General features: G+C 35.3%; 1 protein-coding gene across 2 annotated transcripts in view; it reads right to left on the reverse strand.

The window, feature by feature from the left end:
* STT3B (STT3 oligosaccharyltransferase complex catalytic subunit B) overlaps positions 1 to 26202 on the reverse strand; it is a 107538-nt gene that overhangs the window by 78450 nt on the left and 2886 nt on the right. Inside the window, exon 1 of one of the 2 annotated variants that reach the window (XM_025461090.3) lies at positions 20675 to 20709. The exons of the other annotated variant lie outside the window; for it this stretch is intronic. Coding sequence (XP_025316875.1) covers positions 20675 to 20703 — 29 coding nt within the window. The 5' untranslated portion in view covers positions 20704 to 20709. Of the gene's footprint in view, positions 1 to 20674; positions 20710 to 26202 lie in introns of those variants that run through there. 2 annotated transcript variants of the gene reach the window in all.

The raw sequence follows: 26202 nt of genomic DNA on the forward strand, positions 1-26202 counted from the left end.
GCACAGAGCCCAATTCTGAGCTGGATCCCAGGACCCAGGATCATGACCTGAGCCAAAACCAAGAGTCAGATGCTTAACTGACTGAGTCACCCACGTGCCACAGTATACAGTAATTTCTAATCTTTACTCTCCCAAAACTTCTCATCCTAAAAAGTCATGTGCAAGCATGTGTGTACATAATTTTCCAAAAGACTTGCAATCCCTCCTTCCTCTTCCACTATTAACACAGGCTTGTTTTTCCTCAATTCTTCCTCCCTTATAAACAACTTGCCACATAAATGTTAAGAAACTATTCTAGGACAATGTCTAATGATAACATGAAAATAATGTCTGCTATCATTTGCATATTCAATATATCAAAAAGAAATGAGAAAAGGACAGGTAAGTATTTTTTTCTCATTCAGTTTTCTCCTTCATGTTTTTTTTTTTTTTTAAGATTTTTTATTTATTTGTGACAGAGAGAGAGAGAGAGAGAGAGGCAGAGACACAGGCAGAGGGAGAAGCAGGCTCCATGCAGGGAGCCCGACATGAGACTTGATCCCGGGTCTCCAGGATCACACCCCAGGCTGAAGGTGGCACTAAGCCGCTGGGCCACCGGGGCTGCCCTCCTTCATGGTTTTAAAACCGTTTACAAGGTATAAAACAGAGAATTAAGAATTCCTATTTGACCTAAAAAGACTGTTTCACTTTTATAATATACATGGATCAAAAACTGATTGTATATAAAGCAAAGTCTCAGTTCTCATGAAGAAGAAAGAAAATGAAAGAGAGACAGACATGGGAAGTTAATTCTATTATTTCTATTGCCCATTACAATATCTCCCAAGAGATACACAACTTCCACTATTATCACCATAATCATCTACCAGTATTTTGACTTGAACAAACTTATGAGATTTAAAGTTTATTTTTTAAAAGATTTTATTTATTTATTCATGAGAGACACATAGAGAGAGAGGCAGAGACACAGGCAGAGGGAGAAGCAGGCTCCATGCAGGGAGCCTGACGTGGGTCTCGATCCCCAGACCCTGGGATCACGACCTGAGCCAAAGGCAGACTCAACCGCTGAGCCACCCACGCATCCCAAGATTTAAAGTTTAAACAATTCATTTAGAATTTCTTCCTCTTTTCCCTGTTATCAAGTATTTTCTAGTTCCATAAGAATTTCAAGTATGGTTGTTTCTCACCCTTTCTGAATTTAAAAATCCTTACTTTATTCATTATGCCATTTTTCATTAAATCTTTAAATAATCTTATTACTAACATGTCAGAAAATTATTCATATACCCATTTCAGAAATGAAGTCTATAAACCATTTGTCTGTCTTAGTTCCGTCTCCCTCTTTCTGAAGAAGAAAAGTGCCAAAAATTTGCAGGAGTGGCTAATTTGCAGCTCCTTTTGGCTTTCATTCTTACTGTAATATATTACTTGAATAATCTATCTAAAAGTACAATCTCTACCCTAAGTGAAGCAATGGAAGCTCACCTTCTCCATTACCTATGTCTATGACTTAACTATTTCAATTTGTCCATTTTCTTTCTGGCATTAGTCTAGGTCTTCCATAAGGAAAAAAAAAAAAAAAAAAACTTTTTCTATTTCTTCAACTACTGTAGCAAAAACTGCAGTATGAAAACACAAGAAGAAAACGTACTGTCCTTTAAAGAAGGTACTGTTTTTAATAGAAAAGACCTATTTTTCTAATTTTAGAATTCTAAATTTGCTTCTCTAAAGTATCACAGGATTTGTATCGTAATTTCTATCCCTGAAATGACTTCTGTTCATTTTTCTCTTCTCATGTAATACTGACTTTTCTGCTTTACTTCATGCTTTAGAATTAGTAATCTTTAGTAATCTTTATAATTTTCTCGACTTGCCCTCATAAACATCTCAGAATATATATTAGTATCGTAATGATAAATTTGCTATGTTTGAGCTCTAAGGACTATGATTCAACAAATAAACTTCTAAGAACTGAAAATGTCAGAAAGAATCATAAAGTTGTTTCAGTAACATGTATTTCACTTGTTCTCTTTAGAGAAAGCATGGTATTTCCACACCAACACTGGAATTGTGCCTTCATTTGAAACCCTAGATTTTCACATCTCAGGGCAACTTACAGAACAGGTGAGTGATTATGCTTTCCTTTTGTAAATGGATGATGGATGACTGTGCAATAACACATGGGAGAAAAAAAAAATCAGTCTGATGCCTAAACTTCAGTTTTAAGTACGTAAAGAACCATGCCCCTAAATCCCTTGGAAGAAAAAAACTGAACACCATACACAGATATTTCCTTAGACACAATATTCCAAATATTGATGTCATACCTTGGTCTTTATTGTTCTCTTTTCACTGTTATTTCTCCTTTCTCCTCTTTCCTTTGTCTATTTCCTAAATTTGACTATGATGTATGATTCCTAAGTATGCAATTCTTTTTTCCAAACTCTGAATCTATATATTGAAGAGCCTACTTGAGTGTCTTCACAGATATAATATTCAACAAACCTAAAACTGAACTCATTATTTACTCTGCTCCCTACTATTAAAGTAGCTCTTGGGGCTCCTGCGTGGCTCACTCAATTAAATGTCCAACTCCTGATTTCAGCTCAGGTCATGATCTCAGGGTAGTGAGATTGAGCACACCCAGCATGAAGCCTGCATAAGATTCTTTCTCTCTCCCCCCTACCCTAAAAAAATTAACTAAAAAAAAAAAAAAAAAAAAAAAAAAAAAGTTGCTTTCTTAGTTAAAATGTTACCATTATCACTGGATTTATCTGGTAATCATTATAAAACCCTCACTCCCTATACTCAGCTCTTAAATTCCCCTAATTAAAGCTCTCTTCATATTTTATCTAGACTATTTCACTTGCCTCCTTACAGACTTTCTAGCTTCTGGTATTTCCTTCCAACTTCCCAATCCACCAACACAACAGAAAAATCTCTAAGATGATTATACCAACCTTTCACCTGTTTCCCAAAATGTACAAGATGAAGTCCTAATGTTTTTAAGACTCCCTGCCCTATCCTTACACTGAAATGGCTCCTTCCTATTTCTTGCTCACCTTATATACCTCAACTTCTGGTTTTTCACTAAACATGTACTATTCATGATTTTTCATACTTCCCTACCTTTGCACAAGGTGTTCTTGTTACCTGAAGAGCAAATCCTCCTTTAATATCTTCCCACATCTATCTTTCAAGATCTAACTCAAAAGATACCTCTTTTTAAGCCCTAACTATCCTTTTTGGATAAGAGCTGGTACTTCCCCCTTTATTCTTCGATCTTGAGCTTTTCATTTTACCATTTTCTAGTGCAACATACTAAACAGCATTAATTTACTATTAGTAGGTTCCCAACGTAAGTAAATAATAACAAACAGCGAACATTTAATGAGTGATTATGAATTATACACTGTTCTAAGTACCTTCATTTGTATTAATTTAATCTTCATGACAACTTATTGATACAGATATTACTGTCATTCCCAATTCACAGAGAAGACAAATGCAGAGGTTAAGTAACTTACTCAAGGTCATTCAACCAATAAATAGCAAAGCCCAGAGTCTATTTCACTTGATCTGATCTCTAGGCAAAGATAAATGAATTGATCTTCCTACCCCTAGCACCAAGCACAGTACCTGGCATGTAATAAGTTCAATAACTGCTGTTAAAGTGCCTCTGAACATTTTATATATGATCCAATTTTAAAACATTTTCCACAAATGTTCCGAGTTGAGTGATTTAGTGCTAGTATGAGAGGTTATGAGTTGTAGAAAATACTTTAACTCCCACTCTAAGATAAACTATTCTATAAAAATACACTATTCAGGTAGAAGGTAATAAAAATAGTGTAACTGATTTAATTAAATTTTCATGTGTAAAAAAAAAAAAAATAAAATAAATAAATTTTCATGTGTGAACACTCCATATACCTGAGTTAGTACACTTGGGTCCCTTTTTATGCTCTGGGCTCTAAAGCCTTTCATCAATCCTCTATATCATTCTCAAGACTATTCAGTATTGTTATATAGAAATGGAAAACATCTACTGCAACCAAAACAATTTCTGTTCCCTTATTCTTTAAAAAAAAAAAAAAAAATTCCGATTAAGAGTTTAACTTCCATAATTACCACCTCAGTGCTTGATCTGGCCCTATCCTAATACTACCCATACCATGTTTCTCGCTACATCCTAGCTATGGGGGCTTTATTTTGTCCCTTCAACATGCCAAGGTGTTCCTGCTTGAAGGGATGCTCTTAATTCAGATCTTCACAGGAATAGCTAACTCCTTGTCATTTTGATCTTAACTTAAATATCACCTCAAAAAGGCCTCTTCACTTCCATATCTACAGTGGTAGTCCCATGGCCACATTCCAGATATTCCATACCATATTATTTTAGTATTTTCATAGCCTTTATCACAACTGAAATGATTTGGATCTTTGTTTACACATTTACCTGCCAGAAAATAAGTTCCATTACAACAGAGACCCCTGTATATAATCCTAATCCTTAGTACTGTGCCTGGCACAGTTAACACTCACTAAATATTTGTTAAAATGACTTGAATGTTGAATGTACCATTAGTACTAAAAGCTTTTGCAATAAAAGCCTATTTAAAGAATTATTTTTAAGATCCAAAGATCTGTAAGATGTCTTAATTCCACAAAATTCCACCATCTTATTCCACAAAAATAATGAAATAGAGGCAACACAGAAAGATAAAGGACAAGAGAAGTATAGATACAAAAATTCAAGACTACATAAAAACACACAAAAAAAACACATAAAAACACACACACACACAAAAAAAAAAAACACACCCCATGAGAGGGCCTAGGGGTTTAAAAAATAAATCTGACTTCATTTCCCAGAAATCAAAGCCAAATAGGAGGGGTTGCCTAGGCTGGCTCAGCTAATAGATCATGTGACTATTGGTCTCAAGGTCCTGAGGTCAAGCTCCACATTGGGCACATGGCTTACTTTAAAAAAAAAGAAAAAAAAAAATTCCATGGTCTTTAGCTACAATACTAAATTCGATTTGTTAGACTAAAATAGAATACAGAACTCAAAATGCAGTGACTTTAACATGAATTTTCTTAATTTTTGCAATTATGCTATTTTATCCTTTTACAGGTTTTCATAGCTAAGCACCAACTAAAGCAACAATATTAGAAATAGAGTCAGGACAGAATAAGTTATCAGGTGACAGGTATGTATGCAACCACACAGTTTCAGATTTTGACATTCCTAAAAATCTTGCCAAGTATGCATTCCCCTCCCCCCAAAACTGGTGTTTTTAAGTGAGAGAGAACAAGCACTTCTGACCAGAGTTTCCATAAAATTAAAAAATTAAAATAAAAATAAAAAATCAGGTTTACTGAAGGAAATGTTTCTTCTTTTTTTTTTTTTAAAGATTGTATTTATTTATTCATAGAGACACAGAGAGAGAAAGAGGGGCAGAGATACAGGCAGAGGGAGAAGCAGGCGCCACGCAGAGAGCCTGACATGGGACTCGATCCTGGGTCTCCAGGATCACACCCTGGGCTGCAGGCCGCGCTAAACCGCTGCACCACCGGGGCTGCCCAGAAATATTTCTTCTTCATCTTTCTTATACTTGTGTCTGGAATGATTTAGAACACAAAGAGGGCAGTTATGATTTAGTTCTGCAACCAAAAAAGGTCATAAAAACAGTCAAAACAACAAAAAATGAAGAGAATCAACAGACATCAAATACACTTTCACTGTGTTCAGTACAGGAAACACTCAGTATAAGTAATTAGTTGCCGACCTTAGAGTTGGTTGTTTCTGAGAAGTTGGCAAAACCATGGACTGGCAATGAAAACCACCCAAAAAAATTAAAGGGAGAAATAGGCTTTTTAATCTTTCTGGGTGAGGGACTCTGAGAATCTGATTAAAAATACAGATCCTCTCCCCAGAAGAATGTGCATAAAAATTTTGCAGAATTTTAAACTTAATTTTAGAAGACCTCCAACACACATATTAGAAAGGCATTTCTTCCCAGCACTGAAAAATCTGCTGTGAGTTTGGAAAGAACCACACCTGAGATCTACTGAGGCAGTTCTGGGAAATCAAGACTATACTTATTTTTCAGCCATTAGATCATTCAAAACTTAATATCATTTTAATCAAGGGAAAAAATAATACCACCACCATTAAGGATAGTATCTTCAAAGTGCTATGTAATCGCCTGGTTCTTTTTCAAATCACTGTGGTGCTTAAGGGCTTTCTGTATCAAAAAGCAAAATTAACAGGTTATCCTTTTTATGTCCAATCTCAAAAAACTAAGGAGAGATGACAAAGATTCTGGAGAAAACAGAATTAATATTTAGTTTTCATTTAGAAGAATAAAATAAACTTCACATTTATAAAAAAGATTGCATTTTAAAATTTTGGTATATAAATATAGCATTATGCTATCTCAAACTGTGGTTGGCAAAGCTGTAATTGGAGCAAGATTACTCTACCAACACTTAAACAGATGTCTTTTGTGCATCCTAGAGCAGAAAAAGCTAGAAGCTACATAAGGAAAAACACTGAATACAAGATTCCATAATAATGCAAATATTTTTCTTGAAAATGCAACAACCATAAAGTATAGATACCAACTATGAAGAAATTAGAGTTCACAAATAACTTTTCCCCTCAGAGCCAATAAACCTGGGCATTATACATACAAGTTCACAGTTCTAAGAACCAAAGGCAAATCTGGTCCATGACCTCATAAAGCTGACAATCTTTGACAATCTGGCAGGAGGGACAGGCAACAAGCAAATACAATCAAGCAGAGAAGGGAACCTATCGGATACTAAAGGACACCTAACATTTCTCTGAAGAATAATTTATATTAAGTATTAAAATATACTGACCTTACATATTTGATTCAGTGAATTTTGACAATTTTATACAATACCATCAACCGTTAACTATCACCCAAAACCATCACCCAGAAAGTAACCATGTGAATCTTTCCAGTCACTTCTCCCTCCCAAACACTGAGTTCTTTCATAACAGATTTATTTTGTTCTTAGATTTCAAACAGAGCATAGGGGCGCGTGGGTGGCTCAGTCAATTGAGTGGCCAACCTTTTAGTTTCAGTTCACATCATGGTCTCAGAGTTATGAGATCCAGCCCCAGGTCAGAGACACTGTGCTCAGCGGGGAGCCTGCTTGAGATTCTCTCCCTCTCCCTCACTCTACCCTCCCCCTGCCCATGCTCACGCACGCTTAAATAAACAAATCTTAAAATACAGTTAATAAATATAGATCACAGATTCTACTCTAGAAGTGTCTGGGTTTTTTTCACCCAACATAATGTTTTTGAGATTTAATCATGTAGCAGCAGTTTGTTCTTTTTATTGCTGAGTAGTATTCCATTTCATAAATACTACAATTAATTCTGTCTTTTTTAAGGACATGTGGTTTTCTTCAAACAAATATTTAGCAATTCCAATCACATATATTTAAAACTATTAAATGGTTCTCCAAAGTTGTATCAATACTTCTACCAGTAATGTATACTCCGTATCAAAGTGTGGGTGTTTTGTTTTTGTTTTTAATGGGCCAACCTGCACTGTGCTAGGTGAGAAACAGAATTGACCTGAACTCACAAAGCTCCCTCATGGAACTTAACTGACATCTAACTTATATCTGGATGGATTACAGAGCAAAACGGCAGGAAAGAAGTGTTTTAGAAAGAAGAAAGAGCATGTGCAAGGGCTAAAAAATACACCTAAGTTATTTTCATAATACTAACAGGAAATAAAACTAGACCAAGTTTTGTGATGTCAAGATTATGCTAAAAAATGAGAAAACAACCCAGGAAGAATAAGTTTTTAAAAGATCAATTAAGTTCTAAAGAGATACTATGGTTTATTAGATGCTCTCATGGCATCATAAGTCTTCCCAGTATATGTTATTCTTAATGGTTTCAAGATGATCTCTCCCTCAGACTAGAATCATGTCTATTTGGGCTCACACCATTGTATCCACAACGCCTGTCAAATAGGTAACATTCAGAGATGTGAAAGGTTTATCAAGGGTATTTGTATTAATTTTCTATTGCTATATAACAAGTTACAACAAAATCAATAGCTAAGAACAACACATATTACCTCATGGCTTCATGGGTCACAAGTGTTGGCACAGCTTAACTGGATTCCCTGCTTAGGGTCTCAAGGTGAAATCAAGGAGTTAACAGGGTTGGGTTCTCATCTGGAGGAGACTCATTCACAGAATGAACTGACTTCCAAGCTCACTTAGGTTTGCTGGCAGAATTCATTTTCTTGAGGCTATAGGACCAAGGGCGCTAGTTTCTTATTGGCTGTTGGTTGGAGCCTCTTAAAAGGCTGCTTGCAGTGCCTCGTGCACGGACTTCCCCAACAAGGCTGCTGACTTCATAAGTCCGCAAGGAGTCTCTGGTACAAGTCTACTAGCAACACAGTCTTACATAACAAAACAATCATGGAAGCTACATTCTTATCACCTTAGACTTTATCCATTACTACTTTTCAAAGGCTTTCATCAACAGGCTACTTGAAAATAATACATTCTGTGAAAAGCTTCACACAGTCCATCATAATTTTGAGTTTGTTTGCAAAGTGTAGTATAAGCTTTACAAAATTGACCAAGTTAACATGTATTCATTCACCTAGTAAATGAGAAGGCAACTAGTTCCACCAACAGAAATGACCAATTATGCATAACAATGTAAATGTAAGAGAATCAAGAAATAAAGGATAGAATTCCACAGAGAAAAAAATAAAAATTGAAGTAAAAAGCAAAGTATTAGAACACCAATGATTATATTGAGGATTAAAAGGTTTTCTGTTCCTTCTCCTTTACCCTGTCACGCCAAGCATGTTACAAGGTACCAGTTCAACCTAAATCCCACTAGAGGAAAGACTTCATAAATACCCTAAATTCAGCACTAATAGGAATAGAGAACAACCAAGGTAAAGGAAAAGTACAAAGCAGCTAAGGCCACCAGCTCAAACCGGCATTTCAATCTACCATTTATTATTCCTGCCATCTAGTGGCAGGAACCAAAACAAAGCATACCAGACTGACAAACACCAGTTTACTCGAACTACTAAAACTAACATCTAAACCCAATCCTACCATATCTACACATGACCACCATCTCGGTAAGATATTAAACAAGCAGCCAATTTTATTACTTAAACTACAGAAACTTATGTGAGGATATATTCAAGCCTCGTAGGGTAACAGATTCATTGGTGTTTAACAAACAGCAAACAAAATTTCAAATGATACAGAAAAGTCTTTTTTTTTTAATTAATTAATTAATTTATTCATGAGAGAGAGAGAGAGAGAGAGGCAGAGACACAGGCAGAGGGAAGAGCAGGCTCCATGCAGGGAGCCCGATGCAGGACCTGATCCTAGAGCTCTGGAATCATGCCCTGAACCAAAGGCAGATGCTCAACCACTGAGCCACGGAGGCGTCCCTTTTTTTTTTTTTTTTTTTAACTGTTTTACTTTTACTAGGTCAATTCTGAAGTTTGTAAAGACCCATAAATATACAGATTGACCACTGCCACTCCACCAAATCACCACTACTCATTTAATATAAAAGCAGTTGCAACTGGGTCTTAAGACTACTCTAACTTCTCTGCTCTTAAAACTGATGGATGAGTAATAATGATTCAAGATCTTCCCTAAACAGAGTTCAGGCTGTATTTATCAGATATACAAACTATTTTTCAATTTGAGTAACACATGGCAAAAAAACCGGTTGTTCAAAAGCTGAAACTGTCATGCAAAGTTTTTTTGGACTTCTCTATACCTTCTCACTTAAGATGAGATTCACTACAAATCAAAAAGGTATCAGAATTCATAAGAACAAACAGCAAGACTGCTTCCAAACACATTAATTGGAAACAAGATCCATGTTGCAGTCCTGTCTTCTAACTTCTGCCTTACTGACCATGAACTATCAGTTATCCTAAGTATTCATTTGAAAAAGGAGGGTCTGTTCTGCTTTATAAAGCGTACTTAATAAACTAATTGGAAAAAAAGGAAAGGACAATGACAAGTTGGCACCAAAAAATTGTATCAAAATAACAGGCTGATAAAAGTACTTTAATGCCATTCAAAAAAAAAAAAAAAAAACTTGAAAAAAACTCTAGCATCACATAGAAAATAGTGGATTTGGGGGTACCTGGGTGGCTCGGTCAGCTAAACATTAGACTCTTGATTTTGGCTCAGGTCATGATCTCAGTGTCCTGAGATCGATTAAGCCTCACACTGGGCTCTGCACTCAGCAGTGTCTGCTGGAGATTTTTTTTTTCTCCTCACTGCCACTCCATCCACTGGTGCACTCCACCCACTGATGCACGTGTTCTCACGAGCTCTCTCTCTAAAATAAATAAATCTTTAAAAATAATCAAATAGTGAATCTGACAAATTAAAACTATCTAATGACAGTTTTTGCTCAGTTAAATCCAATATACACTGAAATCTAAAAAACCGGGGCAAAAGGCAAAGAGTTGCACACACTTATATATTTTCTTTCTCTCTGCATAGCACACATACATATGTGTATAATACATATTTTGGTCAGACACACACATTCATTTATTTTATTTTTTAATTTTTTAATTTTTATTTACTTATGATAGTCACACACAGAGAAAGAGAGGCAGAGACACAGGCAGAGAGAGAAGCAGGCTCCACGCACCGGGAGTCCGATGTGGGATTCGATCCCGGGTCTCCTGGATCGCGCCCTGGGCCAAAGGCAGGCGCCAAACCGCTGCGCCACCCAGGGATCCCACATTCATTTATTATAGAAAAAAGAAAGACCTCCAACAAACATAATATATATAAACATGTCATATTTACACTTATCTTTTGTTATTAAATATCTACTTATTGATATTATGTAATTATTACATATTATACAATATAAATAAGATTTCCAAATAAGCATTGAAAATATAAATATGTATTATATTACACATATTTAAGTCAGGACATATATTCATATTCTACAGAAATAAGATTTCCAACTAATAAGCATCAAATATGCATTCCATGGAATATTAATTTTCTAAAAAATCCTACATAAATTCCTAAATATGGTAAACACTAGATTAAATAAAATTAACACTGTATTCAAGAATGTCTCAGCCTTTAACATGCTAACATGTATTATAAGTAAGTGGATGGGATAAGCAGTTTTTCCAAATTTAAAGTATCAGAGGTTATTTTGTTTTGAACTACAATTCCTGGGATATTCTGCGGAAAACATTTTGGCAAGTACTCTAACAAATGACTTCTGTATTTTCTTCTAGGTATGAAGTTCATTCTATAGTCCAGAGAAACCAAAAGAGATCCCATTTACCTAGTTTTTAATCAGAAACTTTTCAACAAAGTATCAGCAAACATAACTCAAGAAGGGACTAAGAAAGAATAAGCAGAGAGTTTTCTCCTCCTGTTTGAAATGGGTTGAAAGAGACTGAAAATACTGAGCTACATGAAAACTTTAGTATCCTTCCCATATCTAATGTAATTTTACTCATTTCTGTAAAATAACAACATGTATTAAACTCCTGAGATTAGACCTATTTGGGGTATACCCTATTTTAACATGTGTTTATTCTGAGAATTACAAATGTTGCAAATGCATTTACTGAATTTTAAATGGACTTAACTTCTGCTCCCCCGCCCTTTTTTACAAATGGGTTACACTATGTTCAACCTGGTAGAATCTGGCATTTTACGTTCTTTGCCAAATTATTGCACTTGACACTTACATTTCATCATGGTAGCATTATATCAATACTATAGCAAATACCTTATAATTCACTTTATTTCTTGAGAAAGGTAACTAATTCTAATGCATGACACTGAAAGTGGAAGAATCTAGGGCAGGAAAGAATAAAAATGAATAAAAGGCTTGGTCATACAACGGCTGGTATCTCTGGCGGAAAATGTTTCTGAGTCAAAGTCTAAAGATGCTCTGTATTCCATTACATGTCAAAGAATTCCTCCAATAAGCAGAAGTATTATAGACTTTCATTTCTGCCTTTGAATCTTAGATCCAAGAAATCTGAAGGGACATGAAAATAAGTCATGCTCCCTGAAGCACTGCTTTTACACTGGAGAGCTGTACTAGAGAATCTGTCTGCAACATACAGAATTGTAATGATGGGAAACTACTCTTACACAGAACAATCTTCCTAATTTAAGAGCTGGGATGTATCTACAAGTTCATTTCTGTGTATTTTGTATTTGTTTAAGCATGACAGAAAGTTGTCTCATTTAAAGTCTTGCATTGTGGAATTCAGAATTGCTCTGTAGTACTTTCACTTTTAAAACAACTCACTACATTCAATGCCTAAAACTGTGTTTTTTAAATATCTGGATACTGGTTGTAAATCTCTGGCTTTTATAATTTCGAAAAAATATTCTGACCACAACACTTGAGAAACTTAATTCCTATTGATAAAGTTTGGAGGTGGGATCAGTCAAGAAAATCTCAAATATCTGCCAATTCCTTACCACTGCCTTCTGAAAACTCCAGCATACCCTCAAAGTGGGAAAATAGTTCTAACAGCAGAACTATTCTGGCTATCAAAAACATAAGTTTTGAAATGTGCTGGCAGATAGTGACTGAGCCAACTGAACAATTTAGTGGGAAAAAAAAAACACTAAAGTATGGGTACAGGCGAGACAGTTAAGACCAGAGAAAACTTGGAGATGTACTGGTTCTAATTCTGTCACTCTGGCCAAGTCACTTAGCACTTTACCCAGAATACAACAGACCATAAGCAAATAAAAAATACTTGTAAATTTTTCCAAACCTCAGTCCTTTGGAAGTGGAGGGGTGTAATAAGTAGACTGATGGAAGCATCATGCCATTTCATAATTGTGCACATTTACACATGCTATTTTTTTAAAGATTTTTTATTAATTTATTAGAGAGAGCGAGAGCGAGAGCGCGCACCAGAGACACACAGGCAGAGGGAGAAGCAGGCTCCATGCACGCAGCCCGATGTGGGACTCGATCCGGGGTCTCCAGGATCAGGCCCTGGGCTGAAGGCGGCGCTAAACCGCTAAGCCACGAGGGCTGCCCGCACGTGCTATTTTTAATACCAAATGTATTACCAGAGGCTTCTGACTTCACATAGTATTCTCTCAACATACTAAACAATACTACTTTTCTTGTCTGTAAAATGGGGGTAATAAAATATCTACCTATCTTATAGTGCTTAAGAATAAGACAAAATTTGCAACGAATTGGGACGCCTGGGTGGCTCAGCGGTTGAGCATCTGCCTTCAGCTCAGGGCGTGATCCTGGAGTCCCTGTGTGGAGCCTGCTCCTCCCTCAGCCTGTGTGTCTCCGCGCCTCTCTCTCTCCCTCTCTGTCTCTCATGTATAAATAAATAAAATCTTTTTTAAAAATTGCAACAAATTTAACCCAGACTTAATAGCCCTCCCCTCAAAATACAAAATAATCAAGTTAAAAAACTGACCAAAGACACAAGTATAAAACATAAAAACACAAAGTTGGGATCCCTGGGTGGCTCAGCAGTTTAGTGCCTGCCTTTGGCTCAGGGCATGATCCTGAAGTCCTGGGATCCAGTCCCACATCAGGCTCCCTGCATGGGGCCTGCTTCTCCCTCTTCCTGTGTCTCTGCCTCTCTCTTTCTATGTGTCTCTCATGAATAAATAAATGAAATCTTAAAAAAAATGATAAATGCACTATGGTAACCAGTCTCCAAAACTGGTCCTAAATAATTCTGTCCCTACCAGTATGACTGATAAGCCTGTGTCTATTTTGAATAAAATATAGAGGAAAGTGACACTGACCATTCCACACCTATCTCTTAGTTGGACAAGCAGCTTTCTTGTTTTTGGAATGCTCTTTCTTAGAAACCAGATGCTGCGATGCTTAGGTGGCTCAGTGGTTGAGCATCTGCCTTATTTAGGCCGGGGGAGTAATCATAGGGTCCAGAATCGAGTCCTACATCGAGCTCCCTGTGAGGATCCTGCTTCTCCATCCGCCTATGTCTCTGCCTCTCTCTGTCTCTCATGAATAAATACAATCTTAAAAAAAAAAAAAAAGAAAATCCAGCTGCCATGCTGTGAGGCAGCCTAAGCAGTCACATGAAGGAACTAAGAACCACAGCTGAGCTCCCATCAAGACTCCAGATGACTCCAATCTTAGGCTGCACAGCATCCTAGCACTTCCAGCCCCAGCTGACTGCAGCCTGTTGACACTCCAGATTACTGTAATCATCCCAGCACCATAGCTGACATCATGAAGCATAAAAAATTCCCACTACACCCACAGAATTATGAAACAATGCAATACTTTTTGTCACCAAGTTTTGGGGTGCTATATTTTTGTGAATTTAAACAAAAATTATCACAAAATTCCCAGGTATCTACTCTAGCAACCATCCACACATATACATTAGAAAATAGTTTTTAGTGTTCACAGTAGTATTATTTATAAAAGCAAAAAATGGGAACCTCAAATATTCATCAACCAGGAAATGTATAAATACAAATCAAAGAAAATTATATATAGAATAATACTATTTTTAGAGCTCCAAACAAAGCAAAACAGCAATAGACTGTACACACACACACACACACATATATATATATATATTTTTTTTTTTTTTAAATAGTGATGAAGGAGATTCGGGCCTCTGAGAGGGCACCAAAAAAAAAAAAAAAAAAGAAAAGACAAAGGAGATGTTAAAAACTGTAATAATGGTTTGCTAGTACTGAGACGAAAATGAGGAGGACAGGCTAAAGAAAAAATATGGATAGATGTGAAATTGGTAATGCCCTAGTTCTGTAGTTGGGTAGGGGTTTCACATAGGTGTTTATCATTATCTTCATAATTACATATGTAGCATATACATTTTATATGTAATATGCTTTCTCAATAGTTTGATTTATAAAGATTTACATCTTTTTATTATGTTGCAATTCATATCCAACAATTCTAACATGTACTTACTACAATCTTTTTAAAGGTCTAGAATTATTTTTACTTCAAAAGGAAAATTTTTATTTTAAATGCTGTTTATATTATACCTTATTTAAATGCGGTAAATTTTAAACAACCAAAATAAAGTGTACTGAATAAAAAGAAAAGATCCCCCTTTCTAAGTGAGCCACTCATTTTAACAACCTTCAAAAAATATTTAAAAATTTTTTAGTTGCAGGGTGCCTGGGTGGCTCAGTCCATTAAGCATTGGACTCTTGGTTTCGGGTGGCATGATCTCATGGGTCATGGGTTGGAGCCCTGCATGGTTTATAGCTCTGTGCCAGTTGTGGAGTTGGCTTGGGGATTCTCTCCCTCTGCCTTTCCCCCTGCATGTGTGCACTGTCTATCAAATTAATAAATATATCTTGGGAAAAAAAAAAAAGCTTTAGTTGCTTCTCAAGCTAATTTTTCTATTTTGAATGAATAACTGGCCTTTATATTTAAGATTAGATTTATCTCATTTCTCACATATTATTTCATTATCCCGTTCCTTCTAATGCCAGAAAGCTGCTTATTAGCCTATTAAAATAAAGTTTTCTTTAGCTATGGTGTAGAGTAAAAATGATTTTAAAATTAAACTTCCATGAATCTTTTTTTTTTTTCAGTTAAGAACATATGCAATATTTTGTCAGTATGTTCAACAAATCCTGTTCACTATAACAGACTTAAAGGCACAATGATGGATAACAGTTTTAAGAAGTACACAAAAACATCCGGTGAGATCATTACAACATATCAGTTTTAGGATTTACAGGAATGTTACTACTATTACACAGAATAGTATAAAGAGCTGACCAGTCATTTTGTTAGAGTTTGATAGTTAAAAAAATATAAAAAATAAAAGGTAAAGGCTTGGGCACCAAGCTGGCTCAGCTGGAGGAGCACAGGACTTTTGATCTCAGGGTCATGTGTTCCAGGCCCACACAGGGTACAGAGATGTTTTAAATAAACCAAGAAAAGAAAAAAAGGTAAAGACTTTATATTTTGGCTTATTTAACTCTCAGGATCTACAATATTCAATGATCCTCCCAGTGATTAGACACAACAAAGCTATTTCTATTGCAGGCACTTTGGAGACAAGCAATTCATTCCATCCCTAATGAGTATTTTTGTTTAGTACCCTTTAACCTCTTGTGGTAAGTTTAAATGAAATCAGTCAGAGCTGTGATGGCTTCCTAAGGTGTTAATTTCCATATTAATTACCAGTACAGGTATCCCCAGCTTTTTGAAAGTTCCTCTACCGCTCCTCTACCGCCACTTTGCCTTCAACTTTACCACACCAATCTACATGAGTACCTACTCTCGATAAGAATTTTCACTTTTACGGAAAATGGTAAAAAGGAAAAACAGTGTTCAGTGTTTATTTTGCAGCATGCCATTAAGGAGGCAGCCTGCATCCTAAGTAGCAAGAATGGCACCATCAATGAGCTCCATCCCTTGGGAACAATACTCAGCATCAAGCCACCATAGTTTTGAACTTTGTCTGTGAGCAACTGTCTCTCTCTCATTTTGTGCATCCTTTAAGCCTATGCCTCTTGTGCATCAGAAAAATGTGGGGTTATTTTTTGGGTCTGGGAACCCCCCCAAAAACTTTCCACATAGATTTATGGTTGCTTTATGCATTTTTGGCTCATAAAAGATTTCATTGGAATGCTGTACTTTTGGGTGGGGGATGTTATAATCAGAGTTAAATAAATCAAGAGCCAAGAAACTAAATGGATCATTAATCCAACCCCACCCAAACTCATCATTTGTATGAATTTAATGCCTACATACCCAATGATCATTTGTATTCTCACTACTCCTCCACATCAAGATATATTTCTCAGGACGCCTGGATGGCTCAGCAGTTAAGCTAAGCGGCTGCCTTCGGCTCAGGGAGCGGTCCCCCAGGTCCCAGGATTGCAGGATGGAGTCCCACGTCGGGCTTCATGCATGGGGTCTGCTTCTCCCTCTCTGCCTATGTCTCTGCCTCTCTATGTGTGTGTCTCTCATGAATAAAAAAAATAAAATCTTTAAAAAAAAAAAAAGATATATTTCTCAACAAGCTCAAACAAAATGCCATCTTGTAAACTTTACTTTTATTGCTGACATGTCTTTTCTCAAGAAAATGAGAGAATGAAAATGAGAAGAAAATGAGAAAATTAAAATGCTTTTAATGTTAAAAGCATTAACTGGTTGCTCTTTTCTTATTCCATATTCCTTAACAGTGAGTTAAAACTTGAGACACTTATCTGCATTGGAAAAAATACTCATTGAACTAAAATCTCCCTCCCCTAAAGTTCTCCCAAGATATTCAGCCAGCCAGCCATTTCCCAATTGCTGATGGCAATCACTCACGCTCACAAATTATTTTTCCATTAGCATTATCAACTCCTTTCTGCATCATCAACTTTCTCTATAAGATTAAAACAACACCTTTATTGAGGGTGAGATTATGACATTCACTACTAGGAGGTTCATCAAAAATTCCAAGGAGGGAGTGGTGAGTTTCCCTACCAACAATTCTCCAACACCTTTGTCCTACAAATCATCTTAATTCTGACATTAAGATAGTGTTAGATCCCAAAAGGCTCAGTGCTACAAGACTGATATCCCTAGCCCTCCCAAATCCCACTTTACATACCAATCACAAGTCCAAGTTGTCACCAGTGCTTCTAACCAACTAGCTATAGACCAAAAGTTCCAGGGACTCCCTCCTTAGGTTCAACTACTTCGGTAGAGCTGTTCACAGAACTAAGAGAAAATATTTAACTTACTAGATTACCTATTTATTATAAAAGGATAGAACTCAGGAACAGCCAGACAAAAGAGATTCATAGGACAAGATCTGTGGGAAGCGGCATAAGGCTACCACACCCTTTCTGAGTACACTACCCTCTCCAAATCTCATATTTACAAATGTGGAAATTCTCCAAACTGTCCTTTTGGGGGGTTTTTATGAAGACTCCATCATATTGGTATGACTGATTAAATTATATTGGCCACTGGTGATTCAATCTCCAGCCCTTCCCCCCTATCCAGGGATCAAGGGGTAAGGACTCTTAGTTCCAACTCTCCTAATCACATAGTAGGTAGGTTTCACTGGCAACCAACCAGTCACCATCCTTAGGTGACCTAAGGGCTTTCCAAAGTCACTGCATTAATAACATAACAAAAGATACCATTTTTCCACTCTCATCACTTCGAAAATTACAAAGGTTTCAGGAGCTCTGTGCCAGAAATGAAGATGAAGACCAAATATGTATTTCTTACTATGAATCACAGTATTCAATCAAATACCACAATCAAATCCAAGGTTTATCAAGGTATTACACAATAGAGACTGCCTGGGTTATTACTATCAAATGTGGTTATCTTTAAGGATAAGAATCCATGTTAACATAAATTGAACACCCACTATGTTCCTAATACAGTGTAGGATATTCTAGGATGATTAGAAATGATATTGTTACCCTAAAGGATCTTACCTCTCTATGGTAAATTACTAATAATATTATTCATTAGAGAGGAAAATAAGAACCTTATCACCATGAATAGTATTTTACCACCTTAGGCAAAGAACAAATAACAACTTAAATCCCCTTCAGTGTTTTACATTGTACAGATGTTAAAATCTTCAAAATGGCTCTCGCCTATTTGGTTAAATGAAGGGCCCTGAATAAAATTTAACCAAAGTAAGTTTGTTCTATATTGATCAATAAAATATGTATCCATACCTCTCACACAAGGCAAATTAAACTATATTAGATTGTTATTGCTCAAAGATGTATGGCTGACATGTTTCCTAACAGTTAACACATTTCAAAAAATTATCCCTACTTCTCTGGGGAATTCAAACAAGACAAATACTAGAGGTGTTAAAGAAGCTTAAATCATTAGGGTTGGACCATTATTCAAAAACAGCCTAAATCAAAGTCATTCATATTTCTCTCTGGCATTTATTATTACAAGGGATATAGGTGAGAAGGGATAATAAGCATGTGTATACTTTTCTTATGATACTGGGTTTAAATTTTAAGTTTGAATTCTGTAGAAATACTGTTCTAGCTGACTAACTTGGGAGTTTGAAGAAAGGCAGTCCTAGATTTAAATTCTTCAAAAATGCATTACCTACGGTAAACAAGCCTTTATTTGTTTACAGAAGAGATCAACTGTTACCCATTCATGTAGTATGGATTACTTACTAATGGACAGCAGATAAATACCAAATTTTATGAAAATCATTCCGACCAATAAACAGACATGCATTAGAGAGCATTCATGTTTACTATTTCACTCAAGAACTGCTTTCTAATTAAAAGAAAAGCTTACAGGCTAAAATGCATTTCCAATATCCTTTATCATTTGCTACCATAGAGCCAAATTTCCACACTCACTACAACAGATTTCAAGTTCCTAGATAAAGAATCATGACCTTCTCTTTACTATTCTTTTTTTTTAACTGAAGACTTCCGTTATGAAGGTTCATACAATGCTGTATTAGTTTCAGGTGTACAACGTAGTGATTCAACAATTGTATATATTACTCAATGCCTGACCTTTACTATTCTTTGAATAAAACTTTTTATCCCCTGAGAACAGTTTCTGAAAGGATCCTACTATCAAACCTCCCCTATTCTCCCTGAAGACCAAGACAGTTACTAAATCAATAAAGGAAATAAAGATATGGGAAAGAAAAATAAGGTAGCCATGGAAGACTGGAAGAAGAATACAGAGTAATCCTTTACAAAGATACCAACATATTGAACAACCCATTCTTGGAGTTCTCAATTCCTTTCAGCTCAGATCCCTTTTCAAGATTCTTTCCTTCTTTCTTTCAAGAACTACTCCCTACCTTATATAAAATTCAATATATAAACCTTAAAGTAAACAATAGTTGGCAAAAGCCATAGTTTAAAAAGCAATACTTTTGCATTTATCTGACTATCATTTGTCTCTTCAAAGACAGCGATGTCTCCTCTTTTACCCTCTCTTTCTTGTAGTCTCAGTGTTAGTTAAAAGACTGAATCTCTCTGGCCACTTAGTACTTTTTGAAAAGTTGTCAAGGTTATCTGGAGACAAGGTTGACTCCAGCTCAAAAGATCAATCTTGAGATAATTTTTGATCTCAAGTGAAGAGAAGGATGCTTTCCCTTTCCTACAGGTATTTCCTGCTGCAAAAGAGCAGGCAACCTCCTCAGGGGGGGTAAGAAGCCTGGTTAATCAAATTATTGCTAAATCTTATTGCCACATATTCTCCACAACCCTTTGATCAACGAAGATGGATCTTAAATACAATGTGGAGCAAAAAAAACAAGACACAAAGGCTGTAAGTGCATTTATCTCAAGTTTTAAAATAGGCAAAACTAAATTATATTATTTAGGAATGCACACAAAACTGTACCATCTATGAAGAAAAGTATGTAATTACTATATAAGGGAGAAGGGAAGGCAAGCACACATCAAGGCTTCTGAGGTGGTGGCAAATATTTTCTATTGCTTGATCTGGGTGATGATCACATGAGTGTTTATCTTATAATTAGTCATTACATTGTACATTAGGTTTATATACTTTTCAGAATGTGTTACATTTCACCATAAAAGAAAAAAAATTTTTAAAGACTGAAACCAAACACTTTCTCACCAAAAGCCTTTGCAGAACATTTTTCTCATGCTTATGTAAACATTTAAGACATTTTCAAAGAGTATCTCAAAAACTTCAAGAGTGCTGCCTTCCAATAATTCTGCGCTCCATTATTGTTCCTGTGGATTATACAAGTAGTAAGATGGTTTAATAATTTACCTTAATAATAAAACCTACTTAAATAGAATTTATTCTACTTTCAGGAGTTACTGGTATTTTAAGAATAGGCATGAAACCACTAAGAAAGTAGATCTTAAAAGTTCTCATCACAAGAAAAAAATATTTTTGTAACTTTTATAAGGTGACAAATTTTAACATCTTACTATCACTTCAAAATGTATACAAATACTGAGAGTCATTACGCCATACACTTGAAATTAATATAATGTTATGTCATTTATACTTCAATTAAAAAAAAAAAAAGGCATGAAATAAACATGGCGGTCACAAGGGAGTTTTCCGGTCACAAGGGAGTTTTCCTTGATTCTTTTCACCAATGCCACTCCACACATTTGGCCAGCAATAAACAATTATTTAAGCTGTGCATATATGAGAACTTTAGAAATTAATTATGAATTACTACATTTTAAGATAGTACAGGACATAGCATATGCTACAATATTATCTATCCATGGATATCTATGTATGGAGAGAAAGACCCAATTTAAGTTTAAAAACCAAATTCATCTGAAGTCATGCATAGAAAGATTGCTAGATATCACTGAAGGAAAGAACACTGCCCTGTGAAGAAAAATCTTTACGGGAGAATAGCTGATAATGCCCTGTGAAGAAAAATCTTTACGGGAGAATAGCTGATAAATCTGTAAGGCATAAAAAAGTAGCTAAAAGAAAACCTCAAAAGAAACATTATCAATTTAGTTATCAACTAATCATTTATACTTTACTAATATAAACATAATTTTTCTTTATGTCTTTATAATTTTTCTCTTTAGATGGGAATGAAGAAAAAAGTAAAAAAATATTTGAAAACTTAAAGCATGGAAACCATTAAACCCAATGAAATTACAGATAACTGAAGCATACAATCTTTCTATATCACCATTTCTAAAAAAAAAGTCAAACTTCACATAAAAACGATTTCATAGCTAAACTTGAATTGCCAACATTTCCAATATTGTCAATTTAAAGTGAGTGGTAGAAACTAGCTTCCCTTCATCTTCTCAAGTAACAATTTTCAAACAACTTCTCACAAAACTCCCTCTAATACAAACAAAGGTGCAAAGAAAATAGAAAAGTATCTAACCAAACTACAACCTTAAAAAAAGTACTTCACTCCTTTGGTGTTCAGCTACTTTGAAGCCCTGAAAACAAACCAAGCCAACATATACTCTGGAAGTCCTGTAGGCTATAGAATTCTGGGTCTATGCTGAACTTCCACCCCATAATTCTCTTAACTGGAATGGTTTAATATTTCCAAACTTCTTATAGTGAACTTTTTACAGACCAAATAAATCTGAATAAAAATAATATTCACTTGGATTCATTCATCTTTTCTTCTCATTCAGCTATTCCCCTTAAAAGCTCCATCTCTGAAAACTCCCTAGTCATTCAGGTTTAAAAACTTGAAGTCATCATCAACTCTTCTCTCTTCTCTGCATCAAAACAAATTAGCCATCATCCAACTAGTAAGCTTAGTTAGCTAGGCATGGATTGTGCCCAAGCACTTTGATAGGCCAATATGTTAAGACTTAGATCAGGGCAGCTGATTAAAAAACATAAATTAAATGCAGGACACTTTCATTTAAGCCTGCCTTGAAGGCAGAGGATGCAGTAAAAAGGACATAGACTTTGGAGACAAGCAGACCTGTGTTATTCAATTCTTAGGGGAATATCTTAGTATCTTTTATCTACAGAAATAAAAGATGTTACCTTATCTCCTCAATTCTAGGATCTAAAATCAAGTTGTTTAGAATGTTTATTAAAGTTATCCTGCAACACTAAGTTCCACAGAACAGAAAAAATGTTCACAGATGATATAGTCAATTTAATTACTGTAGCAGTCACAATTCTATAGAAAAGTATATTTCTAAAAATAGCATAAACTTGACCAACACAAAGGCATTCACCAACTTATGTACAGGCTATATTCCAAAGTATGTTTAGATGCCTTTCATGTGAAACTCTTAAGAGTTTCTTTTTACAAAGAAAATAAAATTTCAGTCTACACATGCCAGTTTATCAATATTTACCTAAAAATGAAAGCCCTCTGGCAATTGCTTCTATCTCTTCCAACCCTTACCTCCATCTAACACTTTTTTTAATCCCATGGTATTGTATTGACACCTTCTATATCAATTTCTATATCCCTGGAAATTATTCATGTCATAAGTAGGTCCAGTGAGGATACAGAAACTTCCTCAGAAAAGAGTAAGTGATTTACAAACAAAAAATATCTACCAGAATCAGTAAAGGAGTGAAGATGGGGTAGCAGGTTAACCATTTACATTTTTTTTTCCCCTTCAACATTATTATTTTGGCCCATGCATGTATTTATAGGTCCTGTATTATTTGAAAATGTTTTTACTTTTTCCTATTTATTGTAGGGACTAAAAGAAGTCACTTTTGCATTATCATCTGGACAAAACATGGCAAAAAAAAAAAAAAAAAAAAAAAGCATAAATATGACTCAGAGTAAGCAACAGGCTGACCAGTAAGAGGCTTCTAATAACCCAAAAAGAATTTAGGTGCTCCACAATAAATTAAGTCTAATAAAACCAACATCATACCATTCTAACAACTTAAAGAGTTTCTTCTGAGACATCAGATTTGGCAAAGTCAAGTCATTTAACAGACCCGCATTAACTTATGATGTACTCAGGTAAGTAAGTTATTAAGCAAAATCTAGAAAGATTAAATCTTGATTCTAACCTGCAGTCCAATTGAGGATGATACAGAAACAGTATTTGTACTCATTATGTTCAAGTAATCTAGAAAACAAATGTCCAGAAATAAGAGATCCTCTTAATCATGGAGTTGGAGAACAAAGAGAACACTCTTCATATTACAGTGAACGATGTACTATCAGTGTCTACAAGCAGAATTTAAAAGCAGTATTAGAAATATATGACAGCAAATAAAGTAAAACACGAACTACAGAATCTAGGTGCTCAGAAGTGTTTACTATAAAATTCTTTCAACTTTTCTGTATGCTCAAAAATTTTTAGAATTTAACAATTTAGCAATGTACTAATCTGCTGAATTGTGGGATGCTTTATACTTTGGGTTAACAGTAGTATGGTCCCTAAGAGCACTAAGTTTTCAAAGTAAGTAAAAATATGATTGTCACTCTAGAATATTAATCTTGCCAATATTTCTGAGAGCACATATGCACTGACAACTACTAAGATATTAAAATGAAGATAACTTTTAACATTTTCTCATATCCCAAAATACTCATAACCTACAGGGAGCATAAAAATCAGAATCAGATTAAGTATAGATAGGCTATTAAGTTCCCCCATATTCGTTAACAACGAGGTCAGAGCCCATAAGGAGCTTCTAATGCTTGGTCTACAACCAGTGTTATCTTTAGGCAAACTACTCCCGGCAGTAAGAGGTCTGCAGTCTTACTCAAGTTAAGCTCTCAAAATATGAAAATCCCGAACAAAAAGGAAAATTTCCAAACTCTTTGCTGTCAGATCCTAACATCCCAGGACCTACTACCACATGTCTTATGAAACCTATGATTACTACCTATAAGAACCATCACACCAAATGGGAGCAGGTCTGATCCTATTATCCAATGTAGCCGCTCAAGACACTCCCTGAACCTCCACCCTAAGTGTTCTTGTAACTTACAATGATCTTAAGCTCAAGGCTAGAAAAATTGTAAATTACAATGAATCCAGTAACTGTATACCTGTTCTGAACTGCAGGTGGACTGCTGCTAATGATGCCACAGTCCAAGTAACTTTTTAAGATTTGAGATGTTTTTTTCTAGAGCTGGTTTTGTTACCCCTTTTGTCTTCTTCAGAACTGAGGTCAATAGCCTCTTTTTTTCATCTGCAAAGTGAAGAAAAACATGGAGACCTCAAAGTGTAGGAACTAGTTGTCAGCTCACTAACAGCTTATGTTCCATAGGTTTATCAATCCTTTGAAAACATGTTTGCACTAATTAATCTATTTATATCATAGTTTCTTCGAAAAACTATATTCTAAGCTTCAATTCTAAACTGCAGCTTTCTGCCCTGCAAAAAGACGTCTGCCGCCCTTTTACAGCTAACAGCAGCCAAAACTCAGAGAGGCTCAGAGAATTCTCTCTCAAGGGCTCTAAGGAGAACCCACTGCAACTTGTGCAGGCAGGGAAAAGGCAGCTCTCCCTACATAGGGAGCTATGGGCAAAGCTACCACAATTGAACAAGAGCACAGTTATGGAAAAGGTATTTGGTTAATATAATGTAAAAGTATTAATAGTCGCAACAAAAGTAAGTAGAAATTACATTTTGCTCCAGATAAAAAGATAAAATTAGGCGCTGTTAAACTAGTTGCTCAACCAAATGTTTGGCAAGTACAGACAACATATTCTCAAACTGCTTCCTCATGTCTGATAAACTCAACTGATAAGGGGGGGGAATTACTAAAGTGGTGAGGAGATCATACCACAAATGTTGCTAAGTTCTAAAAAAAAAAGGGGGGGGGTAGTGTACTTTAAAATTCAGTAAACATATAATATCCAATGTTATATATCAACCCTTATAAAACTGTAAGATTTATAAAATAAATAGAGTGACAAATTTAAAAAACAAGTATAACTTTGTGACAATGAGTCACCTCTGGCAGCTAACTAGAGTCTTACGCAATTTGAGAACTACTGTAAATTATAGAAATAACTCTCAATCAAACTGAAAAAGTAAACTTTTCACTAAAAAGACTTCAGAAATGAAGCCAGTAACAGAGATATGAAAAAAGGGAAGAGAAGGCCAGAATAAATTGGTTTGTTGATATAAAATGTGAAAGAAATGTTTAAATATTATTGAAAGTTCATGTCATTGCTGTATGTTAAAATAGTAATCTGAGAGACTCCGAAGGTAGTGTAACATTAGAGTATTAGGATTAAAGATCAAACTGTTGGTACTCCTAGTAGCTTTGAAGAAAAATTGCTTTAAAAATCCAAAGTAATAACGATAGACAATCTAACCCTTTTCAAAATTTTTCAAAAAGAATGGATTATAAGAATGAGATACCTAACTACTTGAGATCTTCAAAAGACATGAAAAAAACAAAAGTGAGCAAATAGGGATTTTTTTTTTTTTTTTTTGGTCTGAAAACTAATTTTCTCATTAAGTCAACCCAAATTATACCTAGACATTAAATTTATAATGGCAAATCTCTGCTCACAGTAAGGGATAGGGACGATTCCTTTATTGTAAAAAAACGACTGTTTAATACTAACGACAATTATCTAACATTATAAACAGGAGCATTTAATCAAGAATATAATAAAATATAATTATCAAAACTACCAGTAAGCAGAAGACCTAAATTAAGTAGATCTTTAAGAACAAACA

This window comes from Canis lupus, chromosome 23 (assembly GCF_003254725.2).
Source record: "Canis lupus dingo isolate Sandy chromosome 23, ASM325472v2, whole genome shotgun sequence".
Lineage (NCBI taxonomy): Eukaryota > Metazoa > Chordata > Mammalia > Carnivora > Canidae > Canis > Canis lupus.